The 24,336-nt window shown below is 49.3% G+C and overlaps 5 protein-coding genes across 5 annotated transcripts; 2 read left to right on the forward strand and 3 right to left on the reverse strand.

The window, feature by feature from the left end:
• Positions 1–5,841: 5,841 nt before the first annotated feature.
• On the forward strand, positions 5,842–8,392 carry FPOAC1_002759 (uncharacterized protein; the record flags this gene model as incomplete). The annotated part of the gene is made up of 2 exons (XM_044847334.1): positions 5,842–5,911; positions 5,964–8,392. The coding sequence occupies 2 exons, from the start codon at positions 5,842–5,844 to the stop codon at positions 8,390–8,392; spliced, it is 2,499 nt and encodes an 832-aa protein (XP_044713250.1).
• A 100-nt stretch (positions 8,393–8,492) lies between these two features.
• On the reverse strand, positions 8,493–9,955 carry FPOAC1_002760 (uncharacterized protein; the record flags this gene model as incomplete). Its single annotated transcript, XM_044847335.1, has 2 exons — positions 8,493–9,791; positions 9,839–9,955. 2 exons carry the CDS (start codon positions 9,953–9,955, stop codon positions 8,493–8,495), a joined length of 1,416 nt encoding a protein of 471 aa, XP_044713251.1.
• A 299-nt stretch (positions 9,956–10,254) lies between these two features.
• FPOAC1_002761 (uncharacterized protein) lies at positions 10,255–12,577 on the reverse strand (the record flags this gene model as incomplete). The annotated part of the gene is made up of 5 exons (XM_044847336.1): positions 10,255–11,140; positions 11,218–11,626; positions 11,680–12,131; positions 12,215–12,297; positions 12,473–12,577. The coding sequence occupies 5 exons, from the start codon at positions 12,575–12,577 to the stop codon at positions 10,255–10,257; spliced, it is 1,935 nt and encodes a 644-aa protein (XP_044713252.1).
• Positions 12,578–15,244: 2,667 nt separating this feature from the next.
• FPOAC1_002762 (uncharacterized protein) lies at positions 15,245–17,201 on the reverse strand (the record flags this gene model as incomplete). Its single annotated transcript, XM_044847337.1, has 3 exons — positions 15,245–16,451; positions 16,509–17,076; positions 17,135–17,201. 3 exons carry the CDS (start codon positions 17,199–17,201, stop codon positions 15,245–15,247), a joined length of 1,842 nt encoding a protein of 613 aa, XP_044713253.1.
• A 4,401-nt stretch (positions 17,202–21,602) lies between these two features.
• FPOAC1_002763 (uncharacterized protein) lies at positions 21,603–24,258 on the forward strand (the record flags this gene model as incomplete). Its single annotated transcript, XM_044847338.1, has 3 exons — positions 21,603–21,701; positions 21,764–22,155; positions 22,218–24,258. 3 exons carry the CDS (start codon positions 21,603–21,605, stop codon positions 24,256–24,258), a joined length of 2,532 nt encoding a protein of 843 aa, XP_044713254.1.
• Positions 24,259–24,336: the final 78 nt, after the last annotated feature.

Raw genomic sequence — 24,336 nt, forward strand, 5'->3', positions numbered from 1 at the left:
AGGCCAGCCGTGCGTGCGTATGTATGTATGTATATGTGTGTGGACTGTAGAGATAGGCGGTATCAGCGGATGAATGGATTCGATGCAACAACGGCTTGTGAGAGGCTCAAATGCGATCGAGCAAGACAAGCCAGTGTAGAAGAAAATCAAGGGGTATCGCACTGTAGGGTTGGAAAGTTTGCGCTAGAAGGATGCTGCAGCTTCTACGGTACCAAAAGGGCTGTCGAAGAATCATCGACAGCCAGGGGGGGTCCATGAAATGAAAAGGTCATGGGGCCTCGTGCAGATGCAGGAGCAGCAAAAAGTGAGACAGCCTACGTCAAAAGAAGGTGGAAAGAAGTCTTGCCGAAGAAAGGTGTCATCCTGTCGTGTCTCTGTCTGTCCCACTCTGATGGTGTGCTCCCCAGCGTCGATTTCCGTCCTGTTGCCGTTTCTGTCGTGTCGTCGATGCAGCCACACAGACACACATGGCTCAAAGAGGACAGGCGGTCGCCATATTATTCTGGCCGGTCTTGTGAGAGTGAGAGAGATGCCACTTTTTCCGATTCTTGAAGAAATGAATCACCGCCTAACTAGTAATCACAGCTTCAGACTGTTTTGTCCCGTCTGTTGCTATCTAGTGGGGAGGGTGAGACGAATTTGAGTCGATCCAGTTGAACCGGCAAGATTGAGTTTGCCGCGGTCAGGAACCATGTACTACTTGGCCGATCAATTCTGGTAGAGTCGTATCACCTGCGGGCTTTGCTTCTCTCTTCAATGCAATGATGACATCCTGTTTCGAGAACTGGCAACTTGAGCCAGATGAACCGACTACCGATAGGCACTGTTTCCTGATCTTCATCAGGTACTGTACACACACTTGCACTATCAGATGCAGAGATACGGCGCTGCACATGTGCCAGCACATCCTCAAGAATGTGAGCGAGCGAGCGAGATGCCATGGGCATTTCGATATGGCGATCTGCCATGAACCGTTGAAATGATCCTGGATGCAAATTACAGGCCTTCTTGCCACGACCCCTGAGCCGTTCAACTTGTACCCACTGTCCACACGGCCTGGGCGTGAGGACGCTGCGAGGGTTCGAGAACAAGGATCCCGGAGATCATGACGCTAGTAGGGGACCCTAGAATCGCTCACTAATACCACTAACACCCGGCAAATAACTCATGCACAAATGCTTTAATCGATGTGCCGCGAGTCAATCGATAGACGGTGAATGGCATGTAGTGGAAGGGGGAAAAAGCAATAAACATGTGAAGACGTGCCGAGAGCTATGGGCCGCTGACCCATTGATGACAAGATCTTCAATTGGGCTTCAAACCAGGGATAATTCGATAAGCACACATCCTGGCTCGTGCAATTGGGGTCGATTGAGAGTGGACCACTACCCTGAGAGGTAATCCAATGAGCATCGGTCTCATCTATGCAAAAACCACGAGGCAAGCAGGGATGAATTGGATGGGGTCTTGAGGTGGCACTGACTGAAGTGATAAACGCAGTGCAATAAACGAAACCCCTGTATGACACAGACATATTGACAGCCAAAAAAGGCCAAAGAACATCATCCAAGAAACGGAGTCAGACGAACCCCTGTGTCTGTCAAGACCACAGAGAAGAGATGACTTGTGATGTGTGATGTTGAAAAATCGGTGATATCTCATACGTAAAAGCTTCCAGCTCGAGGTACTCATCATGTATGTATGGATGTACGTACATACAGTGATCGCGCTGTGGCTGGGCGACCATGTGGCGGCGAGAGTAAGCTTCTTCGAGAATCAGTTATAGAAGGTGATGGACTTTGCCATTACGGTATCTGGAATTCTTGACACACGCCCAACCTTTTCCATCGTCCACTCAAGCACGTGGCGCGGTTGAGTCGTTCAAAGGCAAAAAAGGGGGTCCTTTCCGAGTCCAAGTATCTCAAGTACTCAGTACTCTCGTGGCCAGAAATCCTCCGTGCGGCGAATTTCTACCTTCTGAGATAACATTCTCCAAACTAGAAGGACAAAGTTCGACGGTTGGTGTTTCTCCAGCGGCAAGCCATGTGGACGTGACACGCGTGCACTGCAGGGCTGGCTGGAGGAATAATGTAATGTAATGTGCTTGCACATTCATCTTGTTTCCATACGCTAGTTGGAAATTCTTGTTCTCCATTCAGTAACCAGCTCACGGGTGAGGCGCACACACACCGTGAATGTGAAGAACAAGGTATGTGGCTGATGATGATCCTCGACTGCGGCACTAGCTGGTCAACGGGACTGCAGTGCCAACGGTATAATGTTGCGTTGACTATCAAGTTGTCTCACTTGGTGACTTCAAGGCGAGTTTTGGCAAAGACATACTTCCAAATTGGATTGATAAACCGAGACATGAATAACGAACCGCCCTCTTCATTCGTTCGGCCATAAGGAGATGAAGATTTTCACTCACATCAACGAACACACCCAGCCAACGTGCGCTATCTCTGTTCTGTAAGATTTTCCAAAGGTTCCTTGGGAATGCGATGGTAGGCATCATGGCCAGCAGGAGGTCCGGCTTCGTGTTGGAGGGCTTCATTCTGCCAGCTGGAGATTGGACAAGACACACGAGGTTCGACCAGCATGACTGACAGCCTGTAATGTAATGTCAACTCTCGAGGCGGTCTGTGGGCTTCCATAACCAAGATGTCTCAGAGGATCATCACTACGGCACTGTTTCCCAGAACGGTAAGAGTGCCACTAGAATGAGCCTAACCCTCTTATGCCTCACACGTTCAGCTGGTGGCTGGGACCCTCCCTATCTTTCTCACTGTAGGTAGTTGTACAGCCTGCAGGGGTTGCAAATGTGCAGTCAGTACTCATAAAATGGCTTTTTCAATGGCCAATCATTTATAATTCCCTTGGAGATTTGTCCAGTATTATCTCCATCTTCTTCAGTGGCCAATCATATATAATTCCATTCCATGAAGATCTATGCATATTTACAAACCCTGCGGTCTGTGGCTGTAGCTGTAGCTGTAGCAGTTGGCATGTCGAGCAGACTGGTGTAAGCCTTTTGTCTTGGTGGATAGTTCGTCTTCTCCATTTTCCTTTTCAGGCGCCGGAGCATTTTTATTCTGTGGGAACATTTCGAACCGAAATCGCCGGATTTCTTCGGGAAGCACATCCCGATTTTATTCCACAATTTCAGGCCCGTTCGGTATGTATTAGTCCTTTGATCATCTGCAACATAGATTGGGGTCGCCAATCAATTGACGGTGCTGATGATCCATCACGTTGGTACTCTGTATGGCTTCGACTCAAAGCTCTTGGTGTGGAACCGACTTGGTCGCTAGAAGGACCGGGCCAGAGGAATTTCGATGCTACTGAGCGACCTTGTGGGACTTGGCGTGGGTCGATAGCAAAAGCCCAAATCAACAGGCTGGATTTGTGCAAGGGTTCAAATAACGGGTAGAAAGATGCCGGTGCCAAGTTTTACAGCACCCTTTCTGCAACTGTTGTGTTCATCACTTTAAATTCGTCTTCGTTTTGTTCTTTTGATCTTGAACCCTCCTCACTGGGCTCTAATCCACTAGCCTTCCGCTTCACTAGCCGCCGTCAACAAGGCGTACCTAGCTAAGTGCTAAGAAACGTGCCAAACTTCGTGCTGCGGATGTATGCAAACATACTTTTGGGTCAACCAGTGAAGACCAACCAGTATGTGGTCCGTCTGGTGTGTGAAGAAGAGCCCATCAGTGATCAAACAGATGTTACGGGGCTAACGATTGCCTACGACAACACAGCCTAGAGACCGTTGCCGTCATTTCGTTGCAGACCCTTGATCCCTGGGCTTGAAGTTGCCAGCTGTGCATGTCACTTTAGACCATGCTCAACTTGTTGTCGATAATGAACCCTGGTGCCGCGCAAGGTTGGATTGAGTGAGCTTTGGCCATTCGCAATCGTTGCCAAAAAGCGAGACAAATTGGCATTTGGCATAAAATCTTTGGATATTTCCTGACAAGCGAACCACACGTGCAACGTCAGTTTGAAACGCAAAGGGTAGTATTGATAAACAGGCAGTTAGAAGAACTGCCATTTGGACAGGCACCACATGCAGTCATTGGCCCTTTCAGAAAATGGTTGCGTGACAGACAGTTATCAGTGTTCCTGAAACGATGATGCACTGGTGATCGTCGGCATGAAAACCGCGAGTAAACCGTGCAGTAGGAACGAAGACCGAAGACGTATTGTCGATACGGCCCTGTATAAACCGGTACTTGGGTGATCTAGGGTATCTAATTTGCCAGTAAAAACGGGTTCAAGGTTTCGAGACCAAATTAGTCGATGCCGCGGGGTGATCTGGACGCCGTCCTAGCTCCACTGTAGAGGAAAGAAAGTGCGCCATGGCTGACGCCGATCTAGCACTGTCGCTGTGCAGTTGAATGATGTATTGCGAAAGCCTGTCAAGGAGTCAGATACATGTGGATGACTGCTTGATCGACGCTTTGCGTACCATCATAGAAGGATATGATGAAAGAGCAATCGCGATGCTGAGCGATGAAGGTTCGATGCGCGTTCGTGATGGTGAACAAAAAAAAGTTTCTTATCTGTTCGTCATGGGCGTGTTGTAGTATGCAGTCTGACAGTACATACAATGGGTAGACGTTTTTCCTGATGTTCCTGATGGACTTGCCACCACGGAAATTCCTCGTGGGCCCCGGATATCTCCCTGGCCGTTTCCGAGGTATCCGGCCCGGGTGCAATCGGCGCCGTCGAGTTTGACATGATCGGAGACATTTAGAGAGTGCAACTATTCCCAAAAGCTGCCGTTTTCCGGTCTCTTTGCGCAAGTCTGTTGAGTCTCGATGTGGACCTTTCAATACTTAGACTCATCGGAAAGCATCTCATCCGCTTATGAAGGACCTAGATATGCTGTGTGGTCCTTGCGGTGGCCGATATACCACGGCCTTGATAGTGTAAGAAAGAGCTGGTTCCTAGGCTGTGCAGTAGAAGGATCATCGCGGTCCGTTCAGATTACTGATCCCGCGGCTGTGGTCTGTGTTTGTTTGTTTGTTTGCTGCCAAATCTCGGCCCGTTTATAGATGAAGGTAGGCGTGGAAACATTTTGGCCCAGAGATTTAAGGACAAGAAAGAAAGTGGTGTTGAGTTTAGCAGATTTGAATTTTCGATTCGCCTTTGAAGTTTATCGATTGATCTCGAATTCCCATCTTGAATCGGATTGTGACTTATAACCGGCTTGTTCCCACCTTCCTTTGTCAGTCAAACAGCACGTGATCTGATACATATCACGTGACTTACTGAACTTGACACTGCTCTATTCTATTTTCTACACTGCTAGTATTATCATTGTATACCTAGTAAGATGATTCTTGAAGACCAACTTCTCTGTCATCATACTCAATCCCCCGCTTTGTTAATTCTTCTCATCCGAGGTTTCTGAAGCGGAATCTCGTCCCGACGAAGCGATAAAGTTGGGATGAGGCACAAGCAACAGATCGTCATTGGACGAATCCACGGTTGAACGTCGGCTAAAACGGACAAATCCATCATCCAAGATGCCTGGTATGCGGCTTCGTGGGGCTTCACCACCAACTAGAGTGCTCGTCTGCTATCATGAGAACAGCTTATTGTGTTAAATTGGCAAATGATGAGCGGAATGAGCTGTTTTATCACCGAAATGCGCCTGCTGTATCAGGCAGAATGTGATACCGAGTTGTGCGGGGTTCTATTTATCCATACAAGTCCTTTGTCAAGGAGTATATATATATTGCTGAAGGAGCGGATCGGTCCTCCTAAGAATTGACATGTCTTTCTCATTCTTTTCGTGTTTTGAGTGAATGAGATTGCTTTTTAGTGTTCAAAATGGCTGATATCAATGTCGAAGAGATCCTCAAGAAGTTGTCTCTGGCCGAGAAGGTCTCTCTTCTTGCAGGTCAGCATCACTAAGATAACATTTGCGAACCTTTACTTACGATTTAACACAGGTATTGACTTCTGGCACACAAAAGCTCTTCCAGAGCATGGCGTTCCATCCCTTCGTCTCTCAGATGGACCCAATGGTGTCAGAGGCACTCGTTTCTTCAACGGTATTCCAGCAGCATGCTTCCCCTGCGGTACTGGTCTTGGTGCCACATTCAACCAAGAACTCCTCGAAGAGGCAGGAAGGAAGATGGGTGAAGAAGCCATCGGGAAAAGTGCCCATGTAATTCTTGGACCTACTATAAACATGCAACGATCACCCCTTGGGGGTCGTGGTTTCGAGTCCATTGGCGAGGACCCCTTTCTCGCTGGTCTTGGTGCTGCTGCCCTTGTCCGCGGAATTCAGAGCACAGGCGTGCAATCAACTATCAAGCACTTCGTGTGCAACGACCAAGAACATAAGCGTATGAGTGTTCAGGCCATTATAACTGAACGTGCCCTGCGCGAGATTTACGCTCTCCCATTTCAGCTTGTCGTGCGCGACTCACAGCCTGGCGCTTTCATGACATCCTACAACGGCGTCAATGGAACGGCCTGCAGTGAAAGCCAAACGCTATTAAAAGATATGTTGCGAGGTGAATGGGGATGGGAGGGTCTGATCATGAGTGACTGGTATGGCACCTACAGCGTTACCGATGCCATTAAAGCTGGTCTTGATCTTGAGATGCCCGGTCCTACCCGCTGGCGAGGTGATGTCCTTAACTTCGCTGCTGCATGCGACAAGGTCTGGGGCCATGTCATTGATGAGCGTGCTCGAGAGGTCCTCAAGTTTGTTAAGAAGTGCGCGGCTTCTGGCGTCCCAGAGAACGGCCCCGAAAAGATACTCGACACTCCCGAGACGGCAGCTCTCCTCCGCAGGATTGGAAACGAGAGTATCGTCCTTCTCAAGAACGAGAAGAGCCTGCTCCCTCTGGCTAAGGACAAGAAGACGTTGGTGATTGGACCCAATGCAAAGGTCGCGACGTACCATGGAGGTGGCTCGGCCTCGCTGGCTGCATACTACGCCGTTACACCATACGATGGCATTGCCGAAAAGCTTGGACACTCTCCGGCGTATACAATCGGCGCATATACGCACAAGCTAAGCCCCCTTTTGGGCAGTCAGACCAAGGGTCCTGATGGTAAGGCCGGCATGAGCTGGAAAGTCTACAACAAGCCACCCACAGACTCGTCCCGCAAGCCCGTCGACGAGCTCTGGCTGGCCAAATCCGAGATGCATCTTGTTGATTACTACAACTCCGAGCTTGAGGACCTTTGGTACGCCGACCTCGAGGGTATTCTCGAGGTCGAAGAGGACTCTACTTATGAGTTTGGCGTTATCGTTTGCGGTACCGCTAACCTTTATGTTAATGACGAGCTTGTCGTCGACAACAGCACCAAGCAGGTCGCCGGTGATGCCTTCTTCGGCACAGCAACACATGAGGAACTTGGCCGCAAGGATCTGAAGAAGGGAGAGAAGTATAACATCAGAATCGAATTTGCTTCCGCTCCAAGCTTCACACTCAAGCTAGACAACCCTGTCGTAGGCCACGGATCACTTCGTGTAGGTGCTTGCAAGGTCATCGATGCCAAACAGGAGATAGAACGATCTGTGGCCCTCGCCAAGGAGCACGACCAGGTAGTCATTTGCGCTGGCCTCAACTCTGATTGGGAGACAGAGGGTTCAGACCGAGAGAGCATGAAGCTACCTGGTGCACTCGACGAGCTGATCTCGGCTGTTACTGCGGCAAACCCCCAGACGGCTGTTGTGATGCAGACCGGTACACCCGAGGAGATGCCCTGGCTCGACGAGGTGCCTGCTGTGATTCAAGCTTGGTACGGCGGCAACGAGACGGGCAACTGCATCGCCGATGTCCTCTTTGGTGATGCTAACCCATCCGGAAAACTGTCACTCAGTTTCCCCAAGCGCTTGACCGATGTTCCAGCATTCCTCAACTTCCGCACTGAAGCTGGTAGAACTCTGTACGGCGAGGATGTGTACATGGGATACAGGTACTACGAGTTTGCCAACCGGGATGTTAATTTCCCATTCGGCCACGGTCTCTCTTACACCACGTTCGCCTTCTCAGACCTCAATGTCTCATCAAAGGATGGCAAGCTCACCACAACTGTCATTGTCCGCAACACAGGCCCTGTTCGCGGCGCAGAGGTTGCCCAGCTCTACGTACGTCCATTGCAGAATGCAAAGGTCAACCGTCCGGTGAAGGAACTGAAGGGCTTTGTCAAGGTCGAGCTTGATGCGGGCGAGTCCAAGACCATCACTATCTCCGAGCTTGAAAAGTATGCTGCCGCTTACTTCGATGAAGAACAGGATAAGTGGTGTGTAGAAGCTGGAGAGTACGAAGTTATTGTAAGTGACAGCAGTGCTGTGGGCGATAAGGCACTCATGGGCTCTTTCAAGGTTGAAGAAACATATTGGTGGTCTGGTATTTAACGACTGAACGATATAAATAGATGTAGATAGCTGCATAATGCTGCGAGTTGAACGAAACGACGAGATGTATCATCTTGATTTCCTGTGATACCCTTAACCATCATGCCAGACCTAATGGTGTCTTATCCTCAGCAATACTGTGCCATTTGCTGAACACGTTCTGTGGGTCATACTTCTTCTTCAACTCCTTAAGACGTGGCAGATTGGCTCCCCATGCATCGTTGGGAGATATGCTCTCTGATTCTACGTTAATATACACGCCGACAGGTCCCTTGCTCCAATGGCCACCGGCACCTGCTTGATACCCGTTCGTCTCCCGGACCTGTTTGCAAATGCTCCTGTTAAATCCACGTACTTCACCATCATGGTCTGGATTCTCCCAGCCAAACAATGTTAGGACATCGTAGTAGTCTCCTCGGTTGGCGTAAGCAGTTGCGTCCTGCGCAATTTCCCGAATCTTGTCTGTCGGGAAGAATTCGATAGCAATGACGGATTTACCCATACCCCCACGTACTTCACAGAACTCCCAGAATGTCTGTGCAGTCTGTAGCATTGATTTGATACTCAGAGGCATCACGATATTGCCTGATCCCGTCAATCGCCGAATCCCGTGGCCCATGATTGGGTTCAAGAGGGTGTTCGTTTTCGCTATGGTCATCATCTCAGTATTATCAGCAACTGAATCCAACTCAAGAAGGCCAGAAAAGTAACGTTTGGCATCGGATGCCGGACCATGAAACAGAGGGATGGCTGATACGATGCGTGTTCCATCTGGGCCAAAGCCTATTCCTAAAGCAAGACAATGACCTTCTATGTTGGGTCTTTCATGTAACTCGTTTGCAAAGCGTAACAGGTCGGGCAGCTTGTCAGATGAGTACACCAACGTACCACTCCAGACTTTGACTTGCTGATGGGCTCGAGAAAGAAAACGAGTGACGACTCCGAATTGTGCTCCTGCGCCACGAAGAGCCCAGAACAAATTTGCGTCTTTGTCCTCAGATGCTTCGACTGTCGTGCCGTCTGCAAGAACCACTTCGGCTTCCAACAAGTTGTCTATGGTTAGACCATGACGAGCTGTGAGATAGCCATGGCCACCTCCTAGTGTTAGCCCTCCGACCCCTGTGTGATTGACGACACCTCCCACAGTAGCCAAGCCATGCTGTTCAAGGGCAGAATCGACGTCTTCCCAGAGACATCCACCTCCGAACTCGACAGTCATAGCTTCTGTATCAACTTTGACTTTCCGCATCTTCCTCAGATCAATCACCATGCCTTCAGATGAAGACGTGCCGCTAGAGGAATGACCGCCACCACAAACAGTCATTGGTATCTGGTTCGACACTGCGAATTTGACAGCCAAAGACACCTCTTTCGAGTTGGAAGGCATGACAACAGCTGCCTGTAAGATCTCAGTATTTTCCGACCACAAGAACGAGTCCAGCTTACTGCTCTTTTCACGCAAGCCGAACTCCATCTCTGCAAGTTCTCCTCATATCCTTCGTCTTCAGGGAGCAGAACGTTTCCATGAGCCATATCCTGGCGAAGTCGAGCAAAGTCGCACATTGTGCCAAGTAAATGATTGAATTCAGCTTTGTGAAACCCAACACGACTCCTTTGTAGCATAGAGAGAAGAGAAATAGGAGAAAACCCCTCGTCTCAGATCATGGGGAAGGAGGCGAGTATTTGACAGTTTTCAGGGTCCCACAAGAATACGGCTATGCATGTTGTTGACCAACCTGAGACATTTCGTCATCGAACAGTTGCAGCCGACCTGCGACAGATTGAAGCTATTCGGCACGCTGGGACCTGCGAATGGCTGTTTGTGAAAACACCCTCTTGTGGAGTTTTGGTCCTTGGCCATCTCACAGCTCGTCTTCTGTCGGAAGAGGATGTTCTGGAAAAGCACCATCCATCGCGAACTTGTCGTACTGATCCACCACCGCCCGACCTCCTATAAGTTGCTTTGTGCTACTGTCGTCATCTCCTTCTGTCAGCCATCTCTGGATTCGAAAGGCCGTTATCATGGCATCGAGGAAAAGATGCCAGTCGTCCATTCCAAGAGACATCATTGTAGAGATGGTCAATGTTTTGATGAGACGTCCGAATTTAGTCTTATGGCAGTTAGTAGAAAGCGGGATCATAACCCATACGAAGACGCCAAGGATTGATTTCCAAGTCGGCAATCCAGAAACCCAGATGGCAGACCAAATCTCGTTGATATCCTCTTCAGAACAAGCAGAACTGATTGGGGAGCGAGTCGCAACCGCCTTGCAGTAGATCAGAGCGATCTTCCGCACAACAATATACATCCTATCTGGAAGATTGGTAGCGGGGGAGGAGGACTTATCAGTCCTGGATGAACAAGGAGATTGGTCCGGACTCTCGACTGAGCTCGATCGGGAAGGATTGCAAGAACTTTGCAAAGATGGAGCGTTTTCCGGGCGATTGAGTATTTTGTCATGAAGACTAGTGGCGGTGACACGGACTGTCTGGATTTGTTCGGGAGATGAGTCTCTCGGAAGTGATACGATAGCGCAGAATAGGCTTCTCACGGTGTCGAGTATTTCGGCGGTGCTAGGATGTAATTGTAAGGAGTTCGAACATTCTCTGAAAGATTGCCAGTTGCATAAGAACGGCGTGTTGTATAGAGTCTTGATCGGCGTCCTCTTTGGGTCATGAAATGGGAACCCAGGGTGACCGTATATGGAGGGCGTAATCTCATGTGCCAGTGCCATGCCGATATCATGACTAGATTGTGTCAGCAATCGAAGGATATTCGGAACATAGCTAGTCTAGTATTTCACTGATGTAATTGATTGACTCACATCAGTATCATTTTGGCCAGATAGCCACGTAAACCAAGCTCGCCTAGCCCACCTCTCATCCTTACCATACGCTTCAATCCTGAAAGATGAAGCGTTAGTTGATCTGTCTCGCCCCAGTACCAGGAATCAGCGATCATCTGTACAACGGCAAGCAATAATGTATCATTTCCCCGGGCGTTTTCATCCCTCAGCTGTTTGTTGAGCATGAAGTAAACATGGCCCTGGTATATCTGCCGTAACTTCTTGGGCATATCGCCAGTCTCAGTGAGGAAACATGCTGACGTGAACAGGACGATTTGCAGGAGCAGAGGATCCTGCATAGTACAAGGAACCCATATGTTCATGAACTCGTTCGTAGGGTCTGGCTGCCCGTCTATTGAGCATTTGAATCGTGACAGTAGTGACAGGTCTGGCGAGAATGTGTAAGCAGAAAAGACGCAAGAAAGAACATGATTTACTTACGAATTCGGACAAGATCCTTGTTTAGCTTCGTTGGCCTCATGGGAAGGTAGTTGAGCTGTGTCATGGAGCCGCCAATAGAATGACCCATCACCATACGGCCCCATGATTCTACTCTAATGCCCCCCTCTTCGAGAAAACTGCGTTTAAAGCTTTTGATGCTTTGTTCCTTGATGAGCTGAATCGTCTTCGTGATTGTCTTATCAGTATCACCATCAGGTGATGCATGTGTCAGGTAGGGTCTCCAGAGATTTCTTGCTGATGGCGTTGATAAGGCTGTAGATGGACTTGCTATTGGTGGAGGCAAAGTGCTCGGCGAGGAAGCTGAACTGGGTGGTTGGTCGCCAATATAGTGGAGAGCACTCTGCATGGCAGCTGGGTTGAGATGGGAGTATGGTCCATTTTGTATATCGGCGATTGTAGGTAACTGGGGTCGTGGGGTCAAAGGGGAGGGTCTATAAACAACATTAGCAGTGACGAATTTACAGACCACAAACGTGAAATCGAAGTAGTCTGCGGGGAGCAGGTTAAGTATGACCTTCTTGAAGATTTAACCTCGTATATGCATTCAGGGGTGGGAAACCGGCGAAAACAATTCGTGCATGGTTGTCCTTGAGAACACTATATAGAAATTAGCTCTAAGTCGCTTGGTATAAGTGCTCTGCTATGAGATAGTGACAAAGCCAAGCTGTCGAATGAAGATATCGTTTAAGTTCTGATGCATAAAAGTGTTGTCTTATTATAGGAGTAAACGACGAAGAGAAGTGATAGTTAGGGATGAATATTGAAGTCTGACCTTTTGCTTGCGACGACGGCACTCAAGGCATGATGACGTTTGGCGTTGGGCACGTTTTCTGGGTGGTGCGGCCTGCATCTGCATGGCTTCAACTCCCGGCATCATGGCGCTTGGGGTCACCATCGTGTTACACCAACAGAATGGGCCCGGCAATAATGATATGCTTGTAATATCCAAAAGTTGAGGTGAGATGAGACCAGATGACAGGCTAAAGTAGGGGCCTCTATAATGTTCAGTATCCTTTACCGAAGTTCAGGAATAATGATTGGCCTAAGCAAAGCCAACAGACAGTCGTCGAATGGGCACCGTTCAGAGACACTGAATGAGGTTGTTGGTTCAGCAGCACAGCATGGCACAGCACGACAGGCCGGGGTAACAGGCAAGGATACGCCAAGATGGGGCAACGGTGTTGGTTCTGTCCAAAGTGGCGGCTGTTATTTGGAGCGATGTGGTGTGCAATAGAGCGCCTGTCTCAAGTGCCGGCCCAAGGTTCTCGCAAAGATGTGCTTTTGATCAGCGATTCCAATCAAGCTCAGGTTGTTGAAATTAGTAGAGAACCATGGCGAGCTGCAGAAGGACGGGTTGAACAGACAGAATATATCTGAATAGAGCGCGAGACCGAGGCCGAGCACCGTCGCTTATCAGCCAAACGCGGCAAGCGGGCGGCTGTCCGGGCTATGAAGGGCACTCCAAACTTGTCTAGTTGCAGACAGCACTGTAACCGTATCTGTCCGTGCCTGTACCTGGACCTGGACCTTTCCCACTTTTGCAGGCGTGGGTGGTGTTGCGTGTCTTGGGGGGCGACGTTTGGACGAATGTAAAGAGTTGTTCCTCTCTCCCTTGCGTGCTTAGGAGATGCAGTGTGACAACCAGTCAATGGTTGTAAGATGCAACTCAATGTCGCCTTGATGAGCGTGGCTTGCGTTGGATCTGAACTAAAAATGCAGTACTGTATTGATGTACTGTATGCTGAAGATGGGCAATCAATCTCTCGAGTCTTCAGAGGCGTTCGGCAACCAAAATGTAATCCACCCACGCAAGCGAACAAAGAAAGGGCGGTTCAAAAGTTCCGGCTGTCGATCGCGACAATGATAATGACAGACAAGTCCTGGTCAGGCAGGCAGGCAGGCAGGCAGGCAGGCAGATGCAGTGTTAGGTTTGTTCCCACTTAATACCTGGATGATGGTGGAGATGGATGTCATGCTCTTGACAAGCTGCATGAATTGTCACAGGAGACGACTTCTTGGCGAGGGGATGGATTAAAAGCTAAGAAAATAAGAACAGGATCGGCAGATGAATGAAGTGATTAAGTTGTCGTAGTGTAGTAACAAGTAGAAAGACCAGGCCAATTCTAATAAGCAGTGGTGATGCGGTTGTAATGCACCAAGCTGTGATTGTAGGCTCGGCAATCGACCTAGACCCTGCAATAAGCAGGCACTAACACACACTGTTTTCTGTCATAGCTCTTAGCCAGAAACATGTTGGAGCAATCTCTCCAATCAAACCAAACGAAATTGAAGATGAATTGAAGGTTAAAAGGTTGAAGCTACCCTGATATGGTCAAGCACCATCGCGGATGCCGATGGGCCTCCCAAGTTTCCGTTTGCATTTGTGTTCAGTTCTCCTTTTGACAGCGTCTGTGCAGCAAGATAGGCGGCTCTAGAATCAATATTTGAACTCACCGTAAAGGCGACTGCATCTGCTTTCGTATAGTGACGTATAGGATGATTCCCTTCAAGACAAATAATTCATCTCGAGAAACATGGCAAGGCAGAAGCAAACCTATTTTCAAGGTCTAGACCCACCGCCAAAACGAACAGCGGGGTCCGGGCACTGAACGGATGGATCCTCAATCAGCCCCCTCCCTACCTAGTACCGCTGGCCCGCCTCCAAGATCTGCTTACCCGCGACTCTAAAACACCACATTAACGCTTAGATCAAGGCTTACTTTTAGAACACAAAACAAAAGTATGTAATATTCCTCCTGTATCATTAAGAGCCTTCAAAGTTGGACTTTATCTCTGCTCAAGAAGCGTTAACTACGAAAAGGCGTTAATATGTCCGTATATCGTATCCCCGTAAGATTGGCTATTCAGGTCTGTCTCAGAGCGCCACAAGAGGTCAAAAGGCTCTAGTCTTTTTTTTGACAGGTAGGTAGGTAGCTACACAAACTCTTAGATTATCAGCTAAGACCTGGATATTCAGGGTATGTTTTATACGGGCTACGGGCGGGCTGGCATGAAACCTCGTCGCGGACCTATCAAGGTCGAGACTCACAGCACAAACAAATTACCAACGGGATACAGCATACAGCATGGCCAAGTCGACAAATACGTAAATTGCAATTTCCTGGTATCATGCTTTCAAACACAGGGGCGATATGCCGAGTCACAATCACAGCATTGACGCTTCTAACACAAACAAGCCTGAGACATTCTTCCATATGATCAATCAGCTCTCATTGTACATAAAATAGGTAGGCTATATAAGATAAGAATCCTTGCATCAATCCATCAATCTCGTTCCACATTCAAAAAAGGTGTATCAACAAAAACCAGGTGGTATCTAGTCGCGTAGAAGAAGAAGCAAGAAAAAAAAACATCATCGTATTACTCATCCCCATCCTCAACGCCAATCCCGTATTTTGGGTACTTTAATCACTTGAGCTCGTTCCAGGAGCGAGTGTATATCATCCTCGTCGCGGATTTTGTTCTTTCAAAAAATGTTGAGTAAAGAGAAACGTATCATTAAGAAGTCGATAAAACAAAGTTCTCATCGTCCCCTATAGTCGGGCTTTCGAGCCATGTTGACCGGTGGGGGCTCATCGTCGTCCACAGGGTATGGAGGCGGAACCGTCGGTATTCTTCGGCCGCCATGTTGCTGGCTCTCTGGGAGGGGTGTCTTGGGTGGCAAGGGCGGGGGTTCAATTCGAGTTGGTGGTGGTGAGGCCACGTTTGGAGCCGGTCTAGGATATTCGTCTGGACTGACAATGGCTATCAAATCCTGCCCATTGACGTGGTCACGATACTGTGCTGGCGTGGGTGATTGTACTGTCAAATGATCCTCTGGGTATAAAGCAGGAGCACTGGCGCTGGGACTACGAGGTCCCAAAGGAGGAGATTTGGGGGTTGAGCCATCGGGGTGTATACGCTCATACGAGCTTCGAGGCGAACCGTTGTGATGCATTTGTAAGTTGTCTGAGCCCGACTCGAACGAAGACCGGCTTCCAGGGCTGTGAGGGAGCGGGACAGATGTTGGGATGTCCCCAGGAAGTTCAAATGCCATGGGCATCTCCCATGTACTCGATGTCGACTTGACGATCTCTGGGATGCCTTCGGGAGCCCGTGCGTGACGGATTCTAGCTCGATGAATCCTAGCAAGCTTCGACGAGATGCCTTGAATCATTCTTTGCTCGGCTTCTCTTGACATGTACCTTCGAGTACCCGTGCTGATCTCACCAAGTCGGTGCCATTCATTCATGCCAAACTCACCAACGCCCACTTCCACGTTAAGACGGTAGTAGGCATCGATACTGACATTTCGTTTTCCAAGATGCTCGCGCATCATGTACTCGTGGATCTTCTCGCAGCCCTCGATTTTGGAGATCAACTTCCTACGGGCCTCAGCAAACTCGCCCAGGAAGCCTTCATACCACATCTGTGAATTTGAGTCCGTGTTCTTAGGCCGTCTGCCAGTACCGACACTAACAAAGACACCCACTTCACGACCGGGCCATTCGTTCACCACCGCTTCGTCCAGGGCTTCTGGACTAGGGTTGAAAGTGCCCACGCCATCATCATGGAAGACTGATTGCCCGATGGTGACAGGCTTGAAAGCAAGTCCAATAGAACAAGTGGCTCGGCCAGCCTGCCAAATTTTGCAATCAAACTCAGGCGGGGGTTCTTTCCGGGAATCGTAGGATCGTAAAAGAACTGCGGGGGTGCCTCGAGGAGAGCCCTTATAAACTGCTGTGACCGCTCTATAAATTTGTTAGTAATTTTGTCAAGCAACTTGTTACTGTGTAGGAATGACTCACGTTTTAGTGCGGTTTTCTCTGTGATCATACAGACGAGCGTTGGGATCGCCGTATCTTGAATTGTACGCGGGCCGATGCGCCATCTGCGAAGCGGGACTGCGAGCGCTGAAGCTAACGGTGCTTGCATTGCTTTGATTCCGACGAGGGAGGCCGGCGCTGGAGTAAGACGCAGCGTTGAGGGGGTTGGTGAGAGGGGATTCGGCACTGTCGTTGCCCTCTCTTTCCTTGACGGTATGCTCCTGGACAGCCGTCTTGATGGCCTCTTCAAGCTTGCTAGCCTTGAACAAAGTCGACCGGTATGGGATTCCAGCGATGGTCTTGTCGGTTTGAAAAACGGTGCGCGTCATTCGAACGTAGAGCTCTTTGCAAGTCTCGAGATCAAGACGAAGTCGACCCAACATGAGAGCAATCAGGCCTCCTGTACCGGTACCGACAATTAGATCGAAATGGTCGCATGGCTTGGGAATCTCGTGTCGCTTAGGAGCGCGGCCTTCGATTTCGACAAAGGTTCGGTGCATAAGCTCTTGAATAATAATGAAAATAGAATAACCTCGGACGCCTCCTCCATCTAACGCGCGTATTAGCAGCTGAACCAAACAAAGACACCATTCTTCGTGAATACTTACCGAGCGATAGAACTCGAAGAGGAGGTCCTTTGGTCGTATCCTTCCTCCTGACTCCGCCAGAGTCCATGGGCGCAGAGGAGATAATTCTGTCGCGGCTTGCGCTTCAGTCAATCGTAGAGGGGTAAAATTATGGATAGCTCGGATGCTCAAAAGAAGTGGCAGAGTCGCGCAAAAGTTTAAGCTGGCTGTTGAATGTCTCGGCGGTTGTCGCTACTAAGTTGATATCAGGCGGGATAACGTTGAACAGCTGAGCCAGTATCGTCTCGTGCGCAAAGGTAAATCTTCTTTGATGTCTCAGAGAAGTGAGACTTTAGAATTGTTCTTGAAATGGGTTTCCAAGGTAAAGTAATAGAAGGTAGATTGTGGGCAACCCAGGCAGTCTTGGCTGGCAGTGACTTAGTCCAAGAAATGGACACTACGTAACGTAACTAGCGCAGGGCAGGTCGCCCCGCCATCATTGACCATCAAGATCCCTGAAGCCCTGACGCAACAGTGGACGGGCCTTTCGGAAGCCCCCTGTAACCTCTCGAGATCGTAGGCGGGAACTTGCCCAGGACGGGAAACTCATACGCCACCTCAAAATCCTGACAGCAGCTCGAGTTACGGTTGGGTATGAGTTTCCTGGCTACTGCACGTTTAATGGGTGATGTAGACGAATATCATGTCCCTCTTGCCGTTGAAATCCTCTCGCGACAGAGTTGGATGGATGTATTATAGATGCGCTGGGCTGAAACGAAACGATGACCCAATCCTTTTCGTCCTTTCGTCTGCGGTTCGCACGACACGAGACGACTTGAGAGTGGCTGTGTAAACTTGGCTTTCCGGTTCTTGGCGTTGATGCCCTCTCCCGTCCATTTATGGGCCTTCGCTTGATTTTGGGCCTCTTGGCATTTCCCAAAGCTCAGACCTTTCGCCTCGGTTGAAAGATAAAGTCATCTGTGACTCGCAGAGCGCGTCCACGATCTACCGAGCATGTCTGTCGGAGAGGGATATATCCGTCGGAAATCCAATCATTCACATGGCGTTTTTTCCACCAATTTGGATGTGATTAACAGTCATGGAAATAGAACGAGCAAAAACGAAGCACCAAGCCTGTTTATTGGTCAAGCAAAACATTCTAGCGCGAGACTGTGGCTGTGTTGAACCATTTCGCCACGTTATTGCAGCCGAAACTGGGTCGTATTCTTCAGGGTTTCCATTTAGAATCAGGGTCGAACGATGTGGGCTCCTCTTTGGGAATGTCGGGTTCAAGAATCCGAATCTAAACGACTTTTCCATGAGGTAGCCAAGTGATGTGATATTCAGGAGAACCACAATTGCCCCCATCGACTTACATGGAGTGCCTGGAGATCTTGGGCTTCTACGGAACCCGGCAGATTGTACAAAACCCAATCTTCGGCATGTGGCACCAAGGCGGCCTCTTCCTTCACGAGTGACCGACGATACGCGTGTTCTTCTACACATTGCCAGAATCATCTGACTGGGACACGAGAATTGCAGCTTCAATCTCGTAATCAACAATACTTATCTGACCAGTACCTGTCATTGGTATCAGTAAAATAAAATGGCACAGAATCTGGCTGCAGATGTGAGACTACCAAGATGAAGTATGTCAGTTCTTGTAGCAATTTCACATCATAATTACATATTCATGATCTAGACATTCTGTCCCTGACTTGCAAAGGCTTTCTTCTTTAAGACCAGCCGTTGAAACTCAAAGCTGTTCTGTAACAGAGATTCTCGTGGTAGAGGTACCCAAACCTGACAATAATCCTTTTAGACACATAGTTGAACTCAAAACTATTCTTAGTAAGTATTTGTAACCCCAGCCAATTCTACTCGGTTACAGTTGAGGTGTAGGATTGCGAGGATTCTGCCTATTCTGGGAGTTTTTGCGTCAGCATCCACTTACATCCGCTCACTCAGGACCTTACAGAAACATTCAACTTTGTTAGTCGCCAGCATCTTCCGGCTTTAGTGGCATCGAATAGAGAAAATCCAGAGATGCGTCCAACGTGATTATATACGTATTAGACGCCTGTCGTCTCTAAATGACAGGCTGAACGGCTTTTGGTCCTCCTCACCAACACGAAGCCTTCACATGCGGGCAACTTCAGTCAGCTTTTGTTGAATCAACATTGATGCATCTCAAGGAATTGGATGCATCTCAATCTGACAATCGTTCCCACACGTGCTGATCCTCCACTATAGTATTGCTTTTGAATGCGACTCTGCAGACACAGCCGGAAGCTAGATGCTAGGCTGCGAGGTACGTGATATTTTCACTTCTGCAGCACAACTTGGCCTCACGTTCAAGTGACCAATCCGCCAGGTTTCAAGACATTCATAAGCTAGACCAGAACTCCAAGTCGCATGATTCCGTGTAAGAGAGCACAATGCATCGGGTTCAGGCTTACCACAACTGGCGACAGAGGTTGTGCTTCTGCAATCGGTGTTACCATAGCGCGTGTTCAAGGGCAAAGCTGCCGACCAGCTCTCGTCTGTTGTTATTTTGCATTCATTCGTTACCGACCCGTCTGTTTCGTGTTCTGGCTTCTTACTCGTCCGCCAGCAAGCAACACCTCTGCCGGCTTGTCCACAGCGGTCTTGACAAGTCGTCGCTCACCATTGACAGGTTCGCCAGGATGGAGGAGGGGGTGCGCCATTGCTCCACTTTGAAAGCTCACTGCTGCATCGCTGTTGATTCGGGCATCCCGTGGCAGCCTTGGGATGTTGGTTGAGAGATTATACCGTGCTGATGGATGAGAAGCAGCCGGAGCGTTATGGAAGGCAATTGGGGGAGGCTTGCGCCGTTGAAACCTTGGTGTTTAACCAGCATGAGCTAAGAAGCAGATCTCAAGGCCTCGACAAGTGGCCCACAAAGGGCAGACGCCAGGCCAGTCTGTCGTGCATTATTGATATGATGATCGTGGTTAGCGTTCTGTGTTATATCTGCAGTACGGAGCATCTGGTGGTGACGGGAGTCTGGGAGGGGAAGGGGAAGGGATTGAGGTTGAGTCGGATTGGTTGAGGAAGCGTAATCAGCCGGCTTGTGTGAGAACAAGCTGTAGGAGTTGTGCTGTCTGTGGATGATTTGTGCAGCTCAAGGTATAACAACCCAGTACTGTAGATAACACTCATGCTCTTTGCTCCTCCTTCTTTTATCAGCTGAGAACTTTTGCGAAGTCTCTCATCTTTTTTTGGTTTCAATCGTCGAACCCCTCCTCTAGGTCAACCAACAAACCCCTGATTTTTACTCCTCAGTCAGTCCCAGGGTAGGTGGTTTGAGCTACCGAGTGTCCTCAACGAGGTACATAACAACAGAGGTCAGGCCAACTGTTATCGTGGTTCCAATTGATCATCAAGTGAGTACAAAACCAAGACATTGTACGCTCTTTGTGCCTTTGTGGGATGGAGGGAGGCCACCAGCCCCATCTCAGCCAGCTCGCTCACTGCAGCTGACCCTTGGCTTGACCTGGCCTGGCCTGGCTGGCCTGGCCTTGCATTACCAGGCCTTGCATTACCTTACCTTACATTACCTACCTTCCTTGCCTTTTAGAAGACGGTGAAATAGAGAGGCTGACAATTGCGGAGGCAGCCCCTCTTTGAGTTTTCTGCATCTGCATCTGCATCTGCGCCTGCGTCTGCTCGCTACACGCTTCTCGTCCGTTGGTTCTCTTCATCTCTTTTGCTCGTTTATACTGCTACTAAGTTAAAAAATCTCCACCTGCTTCTGCTTGGCCATTGTGGGAGGATTCGAGAACCCCGGCCTGTCGATACACCAACCAATGAGAAGCCGTTTCCCTCCGAGTACCCCCACCTCTAATCTTTGCCAGGCCTGGGCCCCATCAAGCTTCTAAAAACAAATCCACACAAAGAGGACAAGCAATAATACTCAGACACTTCCCAACACAATCTTAGCGTCAAACTGACTGCTTTATTTCAATTCGATACTCAAACCCTGGTCTTTTTCTGCCGTATTCTGCCACGACAGCCTCGTGCGAGCAAGCCTTCCACGGGCATAGCCTTCCCTCTGTCTGATCTTCTCTTACTCTTCATCACCCATGCGACGTACGTTCTTTCTCCAGTGGTCAGGCTTGTTGGCTTTTCACAGTTTCGCTGCCATTGGTACTTGTTTTCCAAGATCCCTCCTTCTCCTATCAGCCGGCAATTCCTAAACCGTGCGATTTTACTTCAATTCCCCTCGTATACTCTGGCCATCTCGATTCGCTTCTTGGTCAACAAACAATTCTTGAGCCCACACGAGTTTACATGTATATTGGATTTTAACGGAAGACTACTTAGATAGCAGATAAATTACCCTCCGTACTCGAAGCTTGCTATCCAGTCGACTTGATACTTGAGTGCGTAGCCGAAACGAAATCCGCTTCGGTTCAATGACCTTCGCCGACCTGGCTTGCTGACGACCGCATCACCTCCCAATTCGCATCCTTGCTCGTCTTTGTCGATGGAACCCAACAAACGACGCAAGCTTGCCCCCAAGGTCAACGCCACGACTCCAAGCAAGCCGCCGCCGCCGCCGCCAGCACAATTCCTCCACGAATCGGTCAGCTCTTGATTCTCTAGCTTTCCGCGTCCTCTTCTTGCTAACCCGGGCTCTGGCTATAGCCTCAACAACACCATCCAGCTCAGGAGGCTGCTCCGGCTCCTCTTTCTGAACGTCATGACTTCGAGTCCTTTGCGCGACATCTGCAAGATGCTGCTATGCTCATCCAAAGACAGACCGAGCGTCACCCCTATACCGATGTCTCCGTTCTGCTGCTAAGATGGGAGGATGATGAAACTGTTGATGAAGATCTGGTTGCTCTTGAGCAGGTTCTCCAGAAGCAGTACAGATACAGGACAGAGAAGTGGCACATCCCCACTGTGCCGAATCCTAGCATAAAGCTTGGTGTTCAAATTGCTTCCTTCCTCGAGCATGCGAAATCTAATCATTTGCTCATCATCTACTACGCTGGCCATGGCTATGTAAGCTCCGATGGTCACCTTTTCTGGGCTTGGTGAGTTGATCATTTTTGACATGTGCTGTTCCACTCGCCTTTGGCTAACATCTTCCCCACAGCAACTCCAGAGAAGATGCTGCAAAACTAAAATGGGATGGCGTTCGTTGCCTCTTTGAGGATGCACAGTCTGATATCCTGTTGTTACTCGATACATGCGCGGTGCCCGATCCCCCTATGGCCGGTAGCCATGGCGTGAAGCAAGCCATTGCGGCTTGCGCCTCAGATCGTAGTCCAGATAGCTTAGAGAGGTCATTTACCTCCAACTTGACCGAGGCTCTACAGAAGCTTAGTAGTGGACGGCCGTTCACGACACAAAGACTCCACGAAGAAGTGTTATTTCTGAAGAAACAACAACAACTACTTCAAACTCCTCGGCAAACCAACGGAGGCACCTCGAATACGCAGTCTTCTCCACAAAATCCGGTCTTCATACCTCTGACACCCGGAAAAGGTCAAAGTATTGCCCTTGCGCCAATGCCCTCAAGACCACGTACTGGTTCACAAAACGGACATGACACCGATGGCCAGGGTAACCGTGAAGAACAGCTGATCGATCCAGAATCTGTTGTTGACCTCAGATTTGAAGAACCCCGAGTGCTTGTTTGCACTACCTTCGTTGGCGATGCAAGTCCGGACATGTCTTTTTTCTCCCAATGGCTGCACAGCACACCACCTTTGGGGGACAAGATCGCGGTCGAAGGCATGTTTCTCGGCCCACCTACTATGTTACTCATTTCTATGCCTCACTCGATCTGGAACGTGGTACAGCACGACAAAGTATGCTGCTTTTTAGGGTATATTAGCTCCCACAACATGATCCACCTCTACCACAAGCTAGTAGGTTCTTCTGGTATCAAACCATCAGCTAGAGAAGTTGAGGATGGCCGGATCCTCCTCGAGGCAAGGGATCACGCCTTCAGTACTCCTGCCCGCGTTCGACGAGAAGAAGGCCATTCTTTTCACTCCCCAGCCACCAGAGAAGCGCCTAATTCTGTCGAACGAACAGAGTATCTTCCTCAAGCTAGTCCGTCAGCTCCAGCATATGCCAACTCAACAGGGGGTCATTCTAAACCCAAGGATGAGGTGGAAGATTCGGCAGAGATGCAGGAAGCTGCCGAGCAACTGAAAGCTTTGAGTCATGTTCGCCACCCAAGTGACGAAGCCGCAAACATTAACCGACCTCGCACAATTCTTCCCGACGGAATGCCTGAGATCAGACCAGAGGGGGAGAGCGATGAACACGGCAACAATGACCCTCTAGCAACACTTCGCAACGCCAACGCAGCAGTGAAGCCCCCTCGAAGGTCTCTTCCCAAACAGGACACTCGCTGCAATCACTGTAGCCATGCCCCTTTCAAGGATTCCTCATCTTTGAGAAAACACATCGCTGCAGCCCACACTAGGCCATTCCCATGTGCATTCTCGTTTGCGGGATGCACAAGCACCTTCGGTTCGAAGAACGAATGGAAGAGACATATTGCATCACAGCATTTGTGTTTGCAATACTATCGTTGTTCTTCCTGTCCTCAGAGCACTGCTGAAGGGAAAGGAAACGAGTTCAATCGCAAAGATTTGTTTACCCAGCACTTGCGGCGTATGCATGCGCCCTTCCAAATCAAAAGGGCACTGGCCAAGGGGGACAGCAAGCTGCAGTCTGAGTGGGACGCACACGTCAAAGAAATGCAGGTATCATGCCTTGTACAGCGTCGCTTACCTCCACAACGCTCAGCGTGCCCGAAACAAGGTTGTCAGAGTGTCTTTGAAGGTCCTTCCTCATGGGATGAGTGGACTGAACATGTGGGCCGGCATATGGAAAAGGGAGAGGGCGGTGGCAGACTCGGAGTAGATGGCCTTCTGGCGCAATGGGCCTTGGATGAAGGCATCATTGAGCGCAAGACAGACGGCGAATATCGCTTGTCAACCAGTAACGGAATGAGTGGGGGAGGCAACAGCGGAGGCATGCCTCCTGTTTTTGAACAAAAAGAGTCAACCTTAACATCGGTTTCAACACTGGAACCGTCGCAGCCGGAGAAATCCTTGATCGCGGAGACAAGCACAAAACCTCCAGAAGACAGAATGGAGGTTGATACCTCCGAGTAAAGGGTGCGGTGACTGACTATAGGACTCATTACGAATCTAGTGCGATGCGATGCACTGCAACGATATGACGATACGAGT

This window comes from Fusarium poae, chromosome 1 (assembly GCF_019609905.1).
Source record: "Fusarium poae strain DAOMC 252244 chromosome 1, whole genome shotgun sequence".
Taxonomy (NCBI): Eukaryota; Fungi; Ascomycota; class Sordariomycetes; order Hypocreales; family Nectriaceae; genus Fusarium; species Fusarium poae.